The following is a 17,840-nucleotide window of genomic DNA, read 5'->3' on the forward strand; positions in this document are numbered from 1 at the left end:
GACGTACACGAGGCTAGAGCAGTTGATCTGTACCTCGGATACAGATCTGACGACGAGTGCGTTCGTGCACAGGCCGGCATGACGCATGTCGAGAGAGAGAGAGAGAGAGAGAGAGAGAGAGAGAGAGAGAGCAACGACAGGAAAGGCAGAGAGGTCAACCAGATGAGCACCCGGTTTGCTACCCTACACTGGGGGTGGAGGAAAGTGGAATAGAAATAGGAAAAAGGGAGCGAGTAAGCAGTGAGTGCTTGTGGGAGGACGCACAGAGACACTATAAACGGTTTCTTAAGCCGGTGCACTTAGTAGTGCCCGAATCGCTTTTCGTGCCAGTGATGGGTGTTGCCACGGTCCGGGTATCTTTGACTCGACGAACGGTCTTGAGTCCAGTCGGTTTAATGTTGCCCACAGAGAGAGGCATTGTACATCGTAGCGAGGGCAGGCACACAATAGGTGCTCGATGGTTTCCTCGTACCCACATGAGTCGCACACCGGGCTCTCAGCCTTTCCCATACGATAGGAGTAGGCGTTCGTGAACGCCACTCCCAGCCACAAGCGGCACAGCAAGGTTATTTCGCCGCAGGAATGGTTAGATGGCATTTGTAGCCGTAGCGTGGCGTCCAGTTTATGCAATCGTCAATTGAAGGCACTTGAACTGAGACCCTGTGACTTTTTGCGTAATGTAATAACTGCGGAAGCCCGCAAGGTTCATCTCTCCACCTTGCGGGCTTCCGCAGAACTATTACGTCACACTGTTGCCTTTGCCTCGAGTTGTTGACAAATTCGACTTCGCACTGCCATCTGCTAGCCGCCTGGTTAGCTCATATGGTAGAGCGGCTGCCCCGGAAAGGCGGGTTCGAGACCCGGCCCAGGGCGGATTTTTGTTCACCTGTGGGGCTTTTCTTTCGAGGAACCTGTATGGGTTTCCGTTGTAGCAATTGCTACGAACTGGTGGATGTCCTAGTTTCTCTTTATTAATGACTTTTTGCGTGCAAGTAGGCGAAGTTCTCTGGCAGTCAAAGGTGTTGCAAAGTTGGTGCAACATCTCGCCGAAGATGCTTCACGCGTCTGAGTGTATTCGTGGGCAGACCGGCCAGCCCTGTCAGCAGGATTGTTGCCGACGATGCCACAGTGAGCTGAAATCAATTGAAAGATAATGTTGCGCCCTCTTTCCAAAGCATGGTGGTGCACTTCCCTGATGTTAGATATCATCTGCTCGTAAGTTCTCTGATATAATGCAAACTTGATACCGTGAAGAGCTGCCTTAGAGTCACAAAATACGACCCATTTCTCTGTTGGCTCTTCGGCGAAGTACGTCATAGTGGCTTGGAGAGCTGCAAGTTCTGCCGACGTAGATGTAGTCATGTGTGACAATTTGAATCTAACTGTAACCTAACCTAACTGTAGCTCAACTGCCGCATTCGCCGTTCCAGCTACGCATATCGAGATGGGCAATTTACCCCATAGAACACTGCTCGCTTGAGGCAAGCCCTACATTGTCACTTTCAACATCGACGTGATGGACGGACTCGTGAACGGTGCTGTTGGTGTACCTCAAGCGATCGAGTACAGCGAAGGCGACGCGCACGATGCAGTGCGCATTTGGATGAAATTCGATGTGCCACATACTGGCCGTCAGATCAAAGCCACGCCCCTCGCGCATGCTGCTCGCAGACGGGGGAGCAAGATCATGGCCGATTGGGTGCCCATCGAGTTGCGCACTTTCACCCTCACCCTAGAGAAAAAGACGAGACCGAGTTGCCGACGAAGACAGTTTCCGGCGGTTCATGCTAGTGCGGTCACCGTATGAAATGGGAACAGAATCGTTGTCGCCACCGTATACGTTCATCCTGGAACGTCAGAAGATTGAAGAATTTATGAACGACACATTTGAATGGATCCTCCCGGTGGACGCCGATCCCATCGGTATTGTGGGCGACGTTAACGTCGATGTGTCTCGTCCCGACGGAAAGTGGTTCTTGGCGTTTCTCTTGGGATCGTTCGGCTTTCAATGCTACGCCAAGACCAACGTCTCCACGATGCGCCATCGGTCGTGCATAGACTTAATGATCGCTAAGATCTCCAGTGTCGTCACAGAGCCCATGGCCGTCTATCATAGCCGCCACAAAGCACTATTTACTGTAGTCACGATGCAAACATTAATGCAAATAAACACAAAAAGTCCATATTTGCGCAATATTGTTTTGTTCTTTCATTTTATTTTATTTTAGTTATGGTTATATACATCTCCGCTGGTCATCCACTTTCATTGAGGGGAATCGATCTGAATATTTTGTTGTTTGTGTAAATACGGGCCTGCAGTTTGTTGACGCAACATGGACGATAATAGCGTCAATAAATTCTGTCGTGACACACTATACTGTATCGCTCAACATCCAAAAAATATTTATCTAAGGTCCCTACACCAAGCATTCTTGTTCTCTTCCTTTACAATCTATTTCATTTTCTTTTAACAGCAATGCTTGCAGAAGCCTCTGGTGAGTACGTTGACACCATGTCTACATTTTATTTATTTCCGCAGTATCTTGGGGGTGCTTTAAAAAGCTACTTGGGCTCTTATGTATACAGTGACATCATAGGAACCTTATGCTCTGCATTAATATTTCACTGCCGTGCTGTGAGAAATGGAACATTGAATAGCACTGCCACGCAAGATTAAAATTAAAAATTAAATTGTGGAGTTTTACGTGCCAGAACCGCGATCTGATTATGAGACGCGCCGTAGTGAGCGACTCCGTAAATTAGGACCACCTGGGGTTTTTTAACGTGCACCTAAATCTAAGTGTACGGGTGCTTTCGCATTTAGCCACCATCGAAATGCGGCCGCTATGGCCAGGATTCAATCCCGCCACCTCGTGCTTAGCAGTCCAGCACCACAGCGCGCAAGATTGCACTATCTACGTTGAATGCACAATTTTGTACTTAAGGGGGGTGTCTTAACGCATAACGCCTACTTAATGGGTCTCCTGGTATATTTGTTTGATCCAAATTCTCTACCAACCTGTTATTGCACCCACCGCTGTTACAATCCCACCTGGGATTGACAGTATCTTGAAATAAATAAATTAAATTAAATTATGGGTCAATTTTACTCGCTTAGTTTGTTTTTATCTTTATTGCAATCATTTTTTTTTTCGTAGACTTAGTATGCTCGTGTGTGTGATATGTGTGTGTGTGTGTATTTCTCAACTGGGTATTGAGATAACCAGCTCTAATGGTAGCCTGGCTTCCCACCGGTGTGCAGTTATAAACCGCAATAAACAAAAGAACAGCCACGCGGTAACGCTTAAAAATTTACGTATTTCCTACCACTGTAACGATAACGTCAGCCCTTAATATTAGCGTGTTAGCAGTCGCCAGCAGTTGACAGGCCACGAGGATTTGGGAATGCATTCGTGAACTGAAGCGAATCTCCCGTGCCCTTCCTGGACGCCACGTGTAATCATTCTGTGCCCGTTTGTGTTGAGAGTTTCTAAGCAACCAACGTATTACATCCCAATACGATTCGCACCACGAGAAACTGAAACACGTGCGTTGTGTTTGCAAGCAACATGAAACTAAATCACTGTTTGCACAGGTACTGCCGTGTAGGGTCAGTACACTGTACGTTCATGCATCTACTATGTTATCAATCCTTACGTTCACCGATGATCATGTGGCAAACTCTGAAAAAAAAGCCAGACACATTGGTGCTATAGACAAGCTAGGGACGTATGCACTTCCGGTCACTTTTCTACCAATCTTTTATTATTATTATTATTATTATTATTATTATTATTATTATTATTATTATTATTATTATTATTATTATTATTATTATTATTATTATTATTATTATTATTATTATTATTATTATATACATTCCGTAGCAAGTTATACTTTGCGTTTGCACTGGTTCGTCAATTGAATTGGATTGTTGGGTTTTACGTGCCATAATCACGATTTGATAATGAGGCAAGCCGTAGTGGGGGACTACGGATTAATTTTGACCATCAGGGGATCGTTAACGTGCACCCAATGCATGGGACACGGGCGTTCTTGCATTTCGCCCCATCAAAATGCGGCGACCACGGCCAGGATTCGATCCCGCGACTTCACGCTTAGCAGCGGAACACCATAGCCGCTAAGTCACGGCGGCGAGTACTGGTTCATCAAGCCTCTTGTCTCAAGCTTATTATGTGCCATATTTGCCTCCTAGATACGCAATAACGCGAAATTGTACTTGCGAAAGGAAATTATACCTAGAGTTGGCACTTGTCCGTGCCATCGTGTCTGCCTGGGTGCTGTACGTCTAATCACGCAATACACAAGAAAAACAAGACCGGAAAAGGCGCGAAGGTGTGCACTTAGATCTCGAAGGCAACAAATGTCATTCACGGTATGCTTTCTCGACGGCGCCACCATAAACACGTCGCAGCTGACACGAAGGCTTCCTCAAGGCACGCAGTATTTGCACCTTGCTCTGGAGTAGCGACTGATGCGCAAGAGCAGGTATGCTAGTCCCACCCTGTCCAAGATAGACCTGAACTCGTTATTTAAGCCCTTTCAGTCACAGTTGTATGTGGGAATCCGCCTTTTACATTTTTAGAACTCACTTTGATGTCCTTCTGACTGAAGGCACGTACCTATACAAGAGTACTACGTTCATGACTGGGCAAGGAATTCGTCCAATTATGTGCTTTATTTACCTGATTCGCTTAGTTTGCCACATCCTAACGCCCCGAGCAATCCAAGCACGTTTCGTCAGCCTTCTTTCACCTCATACGTCACAATAACCCAGCACGTTTACTAAGAGAGGGTTAAATTGGGGAAATTCAAGTATATTAAAACGCCTCACAGAAACGCCCGCAAAAGAAATCTCCAACCCCGACGCTCCGTCTCTTTTTTATTGCTTGATTCTTTTTATTCATTATTTTTCTTGCCGTCATAAAACGCAGGCTTCCTTTCAGCCGACCGTTCGACGACCAGTACACGTCACGCGACGATTATTTCGCAGAATTGGTCGCGAGATTATGGCTTTTACACCATTTCTTGAATATCTGGCACACTTTCCCTGAAGCATCACATTGACATTTTCACTGAAAAAGCGGTTCGAAAACACACGCACACACACACACAAACACACGCACACACGCACGCACGCACGCACACGCACACAAAGAAGAAATGAGGCGGCGCCTCAGATTTTCTCAGCGGCACTTCATAGAGATGTGAATAGGCAGTTAGTAACGCATTGGCACTCCTTGTATGCGGACCCGTTTCTCGGGAATGACCAGCGGCAAGGAACGCTTTCCATCGGCTCAATGCCGCTCGGTCGCGTGCGGCTATAGTGGAAGGCAGCGCCTATCCCTATCGCTTGCGAGGCCTCGTCGTGATGACGTCCGTCACACCTGACGCTCCTGCCAATGATTCACCGTCATAAACGGGGCGACCGCAACTTGCGACAGGTTCTGCGATGCCTCTTTTGCCATCCTTGTGTGTGGCAACCACTTCGGGAAAACGGCCGTAATTAATGATCACGTTCGCCTTTCTCGCCTCCAATACTTCGTTAGCGACGGGGTGCTAGAAGAACAGTCGAGACAGGCCTGAAAAAAGAGAGAGTTCAGAGAGTGTGTGTGTGTGCGTGGGGGGGGGGGAGGGGAAGGGAGGGGGGAGTGAATATTCGTGGTAGTTCGTAAACCTAGCTCTACAAACGAGTGCCGAAGGAAACGCAGCGTAAGGCATCTGTGTGCCATGTAGTGTAGAGAGAGGTTTGAGGCCAAAAAAGAAACGCTGACCTAACTAAATCACGTGATGATCATGTCGATCACAAAATGAATAGTAACTTTTTGCCAGAACAACCCAACACTATCTCCATAGTTCCATGAATACAAAACCGTGCGGGAGGGGGTGTAGTCCACGACATTGGGAGAACGACTGTATGGTGCGTAATCGTGGACGTACCACGAGCGCCAATTAACACAGTTTACTATTCCGAAAAGCGAAAGAAAACGAGATATGAGCTCATTTGGCCTAATGAAGAAAATGCCAGTCGCGTCTTTTTGGCACGACAGTTATTGACATTGCGTGCCTTATTTTTACATCCTCTGCCTGTTAAGCGATTTCTCCGGTAAACGATTCTCTGGAAGGGAGTTCTTCGAAGCTGGAAGTACAGCGTGTAATCAGGGTGTAGTTGTCTTTCATATATATATATATATATATATATATATATATATATATATATATATATATATATATATATATATATATATATATATATATATATATATATTACCTCAGCGCCAATCTTCCGTAGAACCACTAGACGACCGGTGTATAGCGCCAGCTCTCCTTTTTACCTGCTAGTTTTAATCCCACTCGTTCATTAGCGATTGCCTAATTGCGGATAGACTGTCTCAGTTCAGTTGTGGATGAATTATATGCGTACATATAGAGTTGTCTGAGGTGTCTAGTACTAACGATATTCCTAGCAAGACGACGTCGACGCTGTCTCTACGTTTTCTGGGAACTGCACGTAGCCTGGCGAGCTTGTTCATTAACAATTAATCACATCTCATCGGGGCCCTAACCAGAGTTACCCATGTTAAGAAGATTTTCTTGGCACCTTCGCCTATACCCTAACTTATTTTCCAGTGACAGACATTCTTATGCTGTTGGCATTTTAGAAAAAAAAAATATTTGTTGATCCAAAGGGACAAAGATTTCGTGCTGGGAAAAAAGGGAGAGATTGGTTTCAAGCAAAGCATTCTCGCTAGCTACTTATTGTATAGATAGGGAAAGTGCAAAGAAAAATTAGATTAGGATCATCGTGACATTAATGCTAACGTCATCAGGCAGGCTGGCTGATACCGACATTTCCCGAATACGTGTATATTCTATATGTGGTCCAAATTTCCGAAGCCCTCCTCTACGGCGTGCCTCATAATCAGAAAGTGGTTTTGGCACGTAAAACCCCATAATTTAAGTTAATTTTTTTTTGTTGCCTGGTTTTTATGGTCGACTGCCTATCCGCCCCTAAGGGCCAGTTTGTTCTTCTGTAAAGGTCACTTCCTATTCGTCCTCCGCTAGAAGAGAATGGGAAGTGGTGTGCCAAGGTGGATTACCTATGTGGTAGGGGGGTGATATGCAGAAGTTCGCCAGCCGCGGGGACAGTTGATGAGTGCACGTGCAAAGCACAAGCTCAATCGTCTCCGGCACAGCGTGCTGCTCGCAATCCGCATAGACAATAAGGTCACTGAAAACGTGTTTAAAAACAGAAATAAGTCAAAATTTCTCGCTTTTGTTCCGGCTGCGCGTTTGATTTTACGTTCTTGACACCGGAAGCATTTTTCAAGAACTCACTAAAATTTTGTCCTTTTTCTTCACTATGGCCTATGCGTCCAATGTGCAATACATTTTCACTCGGTCGCATTTGCGGCAACGGTAAAGATGTCCTTGATAACAGAAAGCCTGAGTGAGTGAGTGAGTGAGTGAGTGAGTGAGTGAGTGAGTGAGTGAGTGAGTGAGTGAGTGAGTGAGTGAGTGAGTGAGTGAGTGAGTGAGTGAGTGAGTGAGTGAGTGAGTGAGTGAGTGAGTGAGTGAGTGAGTGAGTGAGCTAGTTAGTCGGTCGGTCAGTCAGTCAGTCAGTCAGTCAGTCAGTCAGTCAGTCAGTCAGTTAGTTAGTTAGTTAGTTAGTTAGTTAGTTAGTTAGTTAGTTAGTTAGTTAGTTAGTTAGTTAGTTAGTTAGTATTGGTTATTATTTCTGTGAAATATTATGCTTGCACGTAATTTCATATTCTTTGTTTTGTTGTTTTCTTATCCCACTGCAAGTATTCAACAGTCGCATGGGTAAGCTGACACCACAACATCCAACACTTCCAGTAGTGAACGTTCGGTATTTTCCACAGATTGCAGACTTCATGAGCTCACAGCTTAATAATTACGCAGCATGCTGTGCACTAGTGACCAGTTCCTTGTCATTCATTTGCGCGTAATATAAGGTGTCCTGCTTTTAAAGTTAAGGATTCTTGGATGCACCAGTCCACCTCGAGAAAGGTTGCGGATCAAAAACTTGGCTGATTCATTCTTCTTTAATTTATTCATTAATTTGTACTGCATTTTGCCGAAAGTAAAAAAAAACTTTACGTAAACCAGGCTACCTGTGTAAGGGGGAAAATGTACTAGAAAACTTAACTGAAGCAACCGTAATGCTTTTTTTTTTCGGTATAAATTGATTCAAGCCAGAAACGGTAGAATGTAATCAGACATGAATACATTTTATTCGTGCAGGATGCTGCGTGAACAGGCGATAGCAAGAAGAAGCAGATATTTAAACATTTTGGTTCGCGCTTGCGAAGAAGCCGAAACACAGTGTGCACTTTATAGAGTACAGACAATACATTTCTACTTTTAATCATTGCACATCTCCAATGTTGAAGTGACGTACAATGCTAAACGTTACAAATGTGCTATGTACAAGGCTCTTTTCTGTTTCCTGCCTTTCATTTCGTGTACTTACACAACCGTGTCGTGTTTTGACTGTGCATATGTGCTTGTAATGCCGAGTAAAGGGCTCGATGTTCATGTGTGGTCCGAATATCGTCCACTCTGACCATGCGTAGAGTATGTGGCCCGCTTTTAACATAGTAATCGCAGGCTACATTTCACTTACGGATGTTTCATGCCATTTTTCTTTTTCTTTCTTCTTTACCGCCTTTCTCTGTCTTTTTTCTTTCAGATTCCTTTGTCACTAGCGCTTATTTTCTATGACTGTGGAATAGCTGGCCATACGCTGGTTCATCTTCACAGTTGCACGTCATTTTATAAACAAGAAATAAGAGGAAAAGAGCGACACGTCTGTATCTTAGGAGCACGCATCCGTAAGCCCGGTGGTAGTAAAATAAATATAACGATATCGCGACACTTCCAGTAACGTTCTTACGTTTTCCAAACCATTTCCTAAAACACCTCCCTGTCTCCCTTATGAGCATTTTAAGGCACACGAGACGGAAATTATGCGTACGTCATGCGTTAAAAGCGTACTTAATATGCGCACGAAGTCGATAACGTACAGACCGCGCACTTACAGTTACACACTGTAAAGATGGACCACTGTATTAATGAGCGACTAGGAACAAATCTACATCATCAGCCTGTTTAAGCCCACTGTTGGATGAGGGACTCTGCCAATGATCTCTGATCACCATGACGTCAGCCAGCGCCACCTTACGTACGCGCGGAAATTTTCTGTCTCATTTATCTTCTCAGTGTACTGCCTTTGTGTACCTGCATTTGTTTCATGAAGCCGGGATAAGAGTGTTTTAGCGTTGCGAGATCGTTACCGTGATAAGTGATATGCATCAAGACCTCTGAATTCGCCGCCTCTCCGCGGGAGCACTGTAAACATGCTGAGATCAACGTTTTAGCATGCCGTCATCGCGCACCATGCTAGATCCTAGCAATAAATTTATGATGCAGTGAAAAACTGGGCTTTTAGAGGGTTCAGCTTCGTCGGCCTATTGCAACGCTAATAATGAGACGCCAACTGCGAGGTTTTAATCAATCAGATATCTTTCCCGGCTCGGTGCCGTCTCGCTATATAGCGCTAGGACCTAAAAAAAAAGCTTTTTTTTAATGCTCTCAGTAGTAACGACAAAACATGGCGAATACTCTGTGCTCAGCGTAAAATGATACCGAGCGCTGGCCGATTCTGCGATTTCCTTTTTCCTGTCATGCGGGAGAGCAAGTATATAGCAAGCGCGAATTCCGATCGAAGCCGGTGGTCTGGGCCTTACGCATGACGTATCACGCTGACGCCTCACGCAATGCTAAACCGCTATTAACAGAGGATTCCGGTTAACAGAGCATGACCAGACCCAGTGTATAGTGTATGCCGGAAGCGCGGATGTTTGTGCCAGGTGGTGCATCGTTCTAAAAATTTTAAATTGCACGACATCCAATTTCTTTCAGTGCTGTGTGTATCGCGCTATATTTTTAACCTTTCAGCGGTGTATGTGTTGAGCAAATTGGCGCGCTTTAATTGTGTTGGTCCTCCGCGAACTGCTCTAAATTTGCAGGGGCGCAAATGGGGATGGGCGGTGGATGCGTTCCCGGTCAGTGCTTGGTGCAATGCCAGAGCGCGGGCAGCGGCGTGGGGACCTGCTCACCGCAGGGATGCATCTGCGGCGCCACTCCCGGAGGGGTGAGTGCTATGGCGCTTAGTCTTTCAACAGTTGAATACGCAACTGCGGAGCATATCGGTGCGAGAATGTTGCAGATACGCATCTTTGTCAAAGGGCGCACGTGAGTTTGTTCCAATTCTTATCACACATCGGTTGCATAGCATGCTCAGAATGTTATGGATATATCCACAAAATCCCCAGAAATACACACAACAGCAGCTAGCAAGCTTAGAAACATGGAAATGCGCACGAATTTCATGTTATCAGCTCTTGCGAGCATGAAGGAAACATCCGTCCTACCCTCCAATTCCATGGGAGATACTCTTCGTTGAAAAGGGACCCTAAAACCCTTCGGCAGCGCACCAATTCCTTTCGTCATAGCAAGCGCTCTTCATCGAGTCCCTCTACATTCCTATCATGGTAGTAACCGCAAATTTGCATATTTTCAGATCTGCACGTAAAGCTTGCTGATTCTTATGCCCTCATTATTTTTGGTTGGTTTTAAAGCGATATAATAGTTATATTTACAAAAGCAAGTTATAGGCAACTACAGCGCCAGATGTCCCGTGAGTTATAGCATAAAACATGAGATCTGGTGCCACAGTGGCCTGTAAACAGCTCTTCTAAACTGCACTGTCTTAAATTATACACTTACGCATTGCAAAAAGAATCAAAAACATTAACATGAATGAAGAATATTACCATTCATTAAGGTTAAGGAACAGTTGTTACATTTAAAGGCGTAGATGTGCAGCTCTATAATGAGCACCGTGATAACAGTGTGTGATGCGATCGTAAGAACCCAAACTACTGCGCCAGTTTTGTGAAACCACACTTCTCTTTTCGCAGGCATGATGGCGCGTCTTGTGCCTGTTATATCAAATTGGTCCAATAGAGCAATTACGGAGCAACTTGAAGCAATGAGTTGTGTAAAAAAACGCGCATGAGACAGAGATACAGGCTATCATATTCTTTGTAGCTGACCGCGTAGCCACTACCCATTGGTCATTAGTACCAGCATGCGAATATAACAGTGGAGCGGACAATCCTACACGTTCTATAAATGTGTGAGAAAATCGAAGGGTCATTACGGATGGCAGAACGGGGTTTTCTGTGTGAATGTCGCATATACAGGGTGTCCCACGTAACTTTAGCCAAACATTAGAGGTATGCAATTGCCACGTAGCTGGACAGAGCCAAAGTAATGTTGTTTGCCGTCGCTTGGAGCTACTCAGATTATTTTTTTGCATTCCGCCTAATTATATAATTAGTCTTAATTAACTAAGCAATTTCTTAAATCTTATAATTAGATGTAAAAAGTCAATGAGGAAGTTGTAGAGCAACATGAAAAACTCCCGATACAGCTTTCTGTTCAATGCGTGCTGCATAAAAGTGTTTTTCCGAGTGTGAAATAAGCCCGCGAATACACGCGAAATTGCCGCGCGACTGACCACTCGAGGCACTTCACGTGTATTTGCACAAAGTGCCTATATATTTAATATAGAAAGATGAGAAGCACATCTTCGCGGTTATCTTTGCTTTATTTAGCCAACAATTTCCGTTCGTGAACCGACCTTTTTCAACGGGTACCTTGGATCGGCCGAAGCTTTTGGATAAGTAAACCAAAGATAACTGCGAAGTAGTTGTGCTTCTCATCGTTCTAAATACGCTGGGCCCATTGAAAAATCCAGCAGTATATATATATATATATATATATATATATATATATATATATATATATATATATATATATATAAACTGACATTGGGTCTACTTCGGAACACCGTCGGTTGCCCTTCGCTCCCCTATAGGAACCAGGACCTGTGTTCAGTGAGCTCCTAACAACCATTCGCAATGTAGTGAATACGGTTTAGGTCATGAATACGGGCCCTCAAAGAGGTGCAACGTAATGCTAATATATTTCTCTCACATTTACTAGTAAAGCCGCACTGATTTTTTCCCCTTTAACTCCGGCGAGGAAGCGTGATGGTCGTGAGCCGCACAGGTCGCAACTTCAATTTTGTGCGACGTTTATTGTTTACGCAGCCCGCCGTTCACAAGCTATGCCGAAATGCAAACACAAATCAGGCGTATGCACGGTGCTAGACGTCGACGCGGTGACGTGAAGAGGACTAAGGGTATTTAGCGTGAAGGATAGAATGATCATGAAAAGTGTATGCCACATAAATCTAAATATATTTAAGCACATTTAAGCATTCTATACGCCTTGGTTCACTGTGATGACTGAATCTGCGGTAACCATGCTTTCGAAGTTCCCCAAGCACATTTCCAACTACTTGCATCACCGCGTAGCTTGAAAGCGATTTTCTAGCGGTACTGAACAGGCAGCTCCATTTCGCCCAACGCGGTGCGTCACCCAGCCGCCAACCCCCGCCGTTTGTATAACAGCGCTTGCAGTAAATGTGTCTCATCAATGGTCTGACAGCTCTTTAGCGTGACGTCTAGGCTCCGCAACTGTAGGCCTTGCTTTACATACAGGAGGCGCTGCAGGCGCTGCTCCGGATGTTCATCACCACTACGACACCTTTAACGGCTTATCGTGTTTCTTTGTTCCATTCTAAGCGTGTCGCAGGGATTCCTTAAGAATAAGGCTTAACGACTCCTTGTACGCCTCGCTTCGCAGAGCGTGCCGGGGGGACACCCGGGCATGCCGTGCAATAACGCGCGCTGCCTGGCGACCTGCCGGGAGTACAACCCTTCCGTTGTGAGGGCTTACTGCAGTAGCACGGGATCTTGCAAGTGCGAGTGGCTACAGCCGGTACGTGCGACAATCGATTCTCTTGGCGTTATACGCTTTGTACCTCACAAAGAGCTGCCTTGGCGCTGGCCTTCGCAGTGAACTCGCCACAGGAATCCGAATACGCACTGTAGTAACAGCTGCTCCAGGATGTTATAATTGAATAATGGAGACGATACTCATGCTGTCTTATCGATGTGAAAGTACGCGTCCATATCTTCGCCAGTTACTCACACAAAAAATGTTGTTAGCAATGACCGATTTAGCTTGAAACTTTCGGATCAACATGCCCAATGTAGCAGCTTATAACATTTGGAACCCAGCACGCAACATTAATTTCCTCAGAGAAGACCAAAATTCAAGAGATGGCGCAGGGAACCACTTCCTTGCGCGCAATACAAACTTGGGGAAGTCAGGGAGACACTGCCTCACCGGCAGAGCCGTTTCCCGGCTTGGCGTGCAATTGCAGATCGTCGGGCACTCGTACCCTAAGGCGTTTGGTGCGAGGAAGGTTTTGTGGCCGCCCCAGTCCCACATACCTTGGCTTCGATATTCGTAGCTCGCGCTTTACATCTGGCACGTCTGCTGACTTGCCGCTGCATTGGACAATTATATTAGACCAGTGTAGTGAAGCTCGTACTTTCGCTACTTCAGAGAAAGTAATCCGGCATACAATACCATCGAAAGCACAAGAATAACTTCTGACTGCGTCCACGAGAAAATACCATCGTACTCTCTCAATTACTAATTTGTTATATGCAATTTCTTATGTTTTACTATTTCTGAGCTGAAAGTTAGCAAATAGGTCTATCTCAGTTAACCAAGGTTAACAATAAGCGAGCGTTAACGCCAGTAATTCGCGCTCATACTAACTCAACGCGACTATGGCGTCCCCAGATTGCAGCACAAAATATTGATTTCCCTCTGCGCATGGCATTTCAACAGACCCTGCAAACTGTACTACTGTTTCGCTACGAAGTGTCGATTTGACTCGACTGAACAATGTTGTCAGATGTCGAAGTAGCCAGCCGCCAAGCAGCGTTCTTTTTGTGGTAACTCTTTTTATTCCAGTAAACAACTGTTATATTGAACACAAGCACAATTTTCCCATAAGCCAGCCACAAGATATAACACGTGTGCATTGAAGACGCCAATATAGGACCAAATCACGAACAAAATCATGCACAAGCATCATGTATAGATAAAACACAAACACTCCGGCTTGGTGACTCGCTCTGAAACTTCCTTCTAGCCTCTTTATCTTTTTAGTCAAAAATTATATTTGCGCACTTCTAATAGCGCTTCAATAAGGTATTCACATAGTGATATAACGTCTCTCATAGCCGCATAGTTTGTTTGAGGTTATAAAAGCCATGAATCTATCAACCAAGTTATTTCCCCGTTGACGGCAACTCTTATATTACTCACGGAAACAACATGAACATAACAGCAATGCCCAGTCACAAACAACCCAAAGACTCATTTGCCAATACAACATCTGTTGCTCACGCGTACATCAGTAGTCAGCAGATGGCCTTCACTGACACTACGGGCTGCATTGTGCACCCCAATGACCGGCAGCGCTCCTCATTAGTTTCGCTAACAGCACACGCGTATCAAATCACTGCCGCACTCCGCCTGTTCCGTTGCAGCCTCACGAGCCGTGCAACGTCCTCAAGTGCGACAGGCAGTGCCGCGTGGATTCCAGGAAGCCGCTGATGAATGCCCGCTGCGCTCCCAACGGCTCCTGCAGGTGCACCTACCGGGAGGTAAGCGACGAACGGGCCAAACGCGAGCCCGAACCACGCCCACGCGCTCTAAACGTTCGTTGGTCAGTGGGTGGGCACCCCGGACAAACGGCTATTCTCTATTCGACAAACAAAACACGTATTCCTTATCGCGAGCGGCAGCACACTAGGTACTACGCTTTAAAGACATCACATATCCAGTAATTGTTTTAGCGTTCTGACCGTTATTATCAGAGCTGGAAGCGACGAAGAAGGAATGTTTCCCCAAGCATCATAAGGATATCTCCATTTTAATTGAATTACGGGGTTTTACCAACTAAAATCACGATTTGCTTACGAGGCGCGCCTAGCGGGGGACTCTGGACTTACCTCCAATGCACCGGACACGGGCGTCTTTGCATTTCGCCCCCATCGAAACACGGCAGCCGCGGCCAAGATTTGATCGCGCGACCTCGTGATTAGCAGCGCAACACCGTATATCCGCGAAGCCACGGCGGCGGGTGCATTTTCATTTCAACAGCCTGCATATTTCCGCATTGCTTTCAAATCATGTGAAGCACACGCTGACAGCTGCCGCATTATCTTCTTCGCAATCGCATGCCACAAGTCTTCATTGTTGCACAGATCATGGAAGAAGGAAAACGTTAGCAGGGAGCATCACACAACACAATTGAAGCCGAACCTGCCCAACACGTGATCGCACGTCAAAGCGCTTGTTGCAAGTGTTGTGTGTGTTGTGCATCAAAGTGCTGTGCATGTCAAAGTGCACATCAGTTGGCTTTCCCTCTCTGCAGGCAGAGCCACGGCAGGGCAGCCGAACAAGCGCGCACCGAATAAAAACTACTGGCGTAGCTACTGAGAACCAAACACCATTAGCGAATCTCGATTCTCGCTCCGCGATCTCAACGCAAGAAGTCACGGGTCGGGCCACCATTGAGCAAGTGCATGGGCTTCACGGAGTGTTCGCTTGCCAAGGCTAGCTGCGTGATGTAATGCACTGTCCTTTTTGTCTCTTGTATGGCGGATACTGTTCACTGTTAAGGAAGTACTACACTATATTTGGCATGGTTACAAACTACATTTACGCTTGTGTGCTACTCTGGACACTGTCAAATTCAACCACCACGGCGTTTCGAGCAAATCAGAACTTACAAGAAGGCGAAGTCGATATCATGGCGTCCCCTCGTTTCCATGATTGATCGGATTCTGCGGACTAGGCTGGCATGACGCTGCTCAGTACCACCGAGTCACGTTGCACACGAGGACGCCACAGGCGAGGTGCTGGCGGCACGATTCGTTGCACCTCAGCTGACGTAGCCAAGTCCTGCTCGTCCGCGTAATTCGCCCCGTCGTGTGAATTCTCATTTAGCGTTTAGGAGGAGAAATATTGCGCAGACGTCGCCAAAACGATTTTTAGAGATGAAAGAAAATACTACTGAGAGGCGGGGATAGGCGTAACCTCTGAATAAGCACATCCGAGTGGCACCTACCCCCGTGATGCTAAAAGGAGCCGCAGTATTCCAGTGAAATATAGAGAGCATGCATCATAGAATAGCCCGTGAATGCGTGCGCGCGACAACCCAACTGCCTGCGTACAGGTTGTGCTGCCAAACTTCAGGGCTCAGAACTAAGCGACCAAGTCAGGAGAAAGGTGCGATGGTGTTACGTTGACGACACGCGACAATTTAAACATGTTACGCCTAAATTTTACGAACGAGAATGCAATCTTTTTAATGAAGTTTAACGTGCAACTAAAGTTGGCAGTGTTAATCAAAGCGTGCTGTTTTTGCTCTTCGTATTACCATTCGAATTGGGGATTTTTGTTCCGTCTTTAAGATTGCTCAGCACATGCTATTATAAGTGGCATAGCGTTTCTTCTCTTGTTTTTGTTTTTCTAATGCAAGTATACTTTTTTTTCGTTTTTCTTTCTTCCTTGTGATGTCTCTTGCTGTTTGGTTTTCATGGCAGTTGCCTTATGTTCTCCTGACATGTACTAATGTTTTCCCTGCAACATTTGTTACTCATCTTGTATATTGTCCATGATTTCACTCTATTGATATTTTGTGCGTTCTTTCGCTTTTAGTACGATGTATAAGTACAATCTGTGACCAGCGACCAATGCTTGTGCCCCATGTAATACCCTCGTAATGAGGACTTTCGGAGGCATCTTAAATAAATAAATAAATAAATAAATAAATAAATAAATAAATAAATATTATTTTATTTCTGGATATACCGCGAGTTTTCACAAAAATAAATAAGAAAACGAAGGCGTCCCTAAATGGGCGCCGCAAGCGCGTGAAGCAGCGGCATTTTGGCGCAGCACTTTACTGAGGATGCCGATTCTTAAGATTGGTTCGGGCACATTGGAGGAACGGACAGCTAAAACAACATAAATGGGGATGCATGCTAAGATCCTCTAGAAAATATTACATCCTTGCTGCTCGCTGAGATTAAGTAAACCCCGTTATCGCGCTGTGTGGCTCAACATTTCCGACACAATGAGTGGTTTCCTCTTCCCGCACAAGTTTACCGCGCCGCGCTTGTTGCCTTCGCACTCACGTGCACACGCCTGTTTTCCCATCCGGTGCGTGACAAGAATCGGGCGTTATGCGAAGAAAATGCACATCCCTCGCACTGGGATTTTATTTTATTTACATAACACAATTTTATAGCATAAACTTATGAGACGGCTGTTTCTAGCAGGCCTTAAGACTTTAAAGAGCTGGTGAGCTATCACGCAAGAAAACTTTACGAGCATGTTTTCATTTTCTTTTTGCCAGCTTAAGCTCACAGAGGACGCAATGAAAGCATTTTATGTCCTACAAGAGCTGCGTGCACAAAAGCACTAAAGCTAATTGTGTCCGATAAGCGGACATGGTTCCACTGTTGAGATTTAAAAAAAGGAGAACAGTTTCGGGAACTCGGTGATTAACTTGTTGCCGGAAGGCCAACAACAGTTTTCGCTGTGGCTCAGTAGTGGCAGTAAAGACGTGTAATAAACGAGGCTTAACGGACATTCATCTCTTTTACGCAGCGCTCAATGCAGTCAAAACAGCTTCCCCTGAAGTTGGCGTGCTTAAACTACCATGCTCTCTTTACAACGCCGACCACTTCTTTCGTCGTCCACGGCAAACACGCGTAACGTTTTCCTGG

The 17,840-nt window shown here is 45.5% G+C and overlaps 1 protein-coding gene across 6 annotated transcripts in view; it reads left to right on the forward strand.

The window, feature by feature from the left end:
* The window catches only part of LOC142578719 (uncharacterized), a 43,587-nt gene that overhangs the window by 13,686 nt on the left and 12,061 nt on the right, over window positions 1-17,840 (forward strand). For 3 of the 6 annotated variants that reach the window (XM_075688227.1, XM_075688229.1, XM_075688224.1), the window contains exons 3-7: window positions 2,475-2,495; window positions 7,828-7,845; window positions 10,074-10,198; window positions 12,823-12,957; window positions 14,589-14,705. In XM_075688227.1, coding sequence (XP_075544342.1) covers window positions 2,475-2,495; window positions 7,828-7,845; window positions 10,074-10,198; window positions 12,823-12,957; window positions 14,589-14,705 — 416 coding nt within the window. The remainder of the gene's footprint in view (window positions 1-2,474; window positions 2,496-7,827; window positions 7,846-10,073; window positions 10,199-12,822; window positions 12,958-14,588; window positions 14,706-17,840) is intronic. The other 3 variants (XM_075688230.1, XM_075688226.1, XM_075688228.1) reach the window with 3 other exon arrangements.

Source organism: Dermacentor variabilis, chromosome 4 (assembly GCF_050947875.1).
Source record: "Dermacentor variabilis isolate Ectoservices chromosome 4, ASM5094787v1, whole genome shotgun sequence".
In the NCBI taxonomy this organism is placed as follows: domain Eukaryota; kingdom Metazoa; phylum Arthropoda; class Arachnida; order Ixodida; family Ixodidae; genus Dermacentor; species Dermacentor variabilis.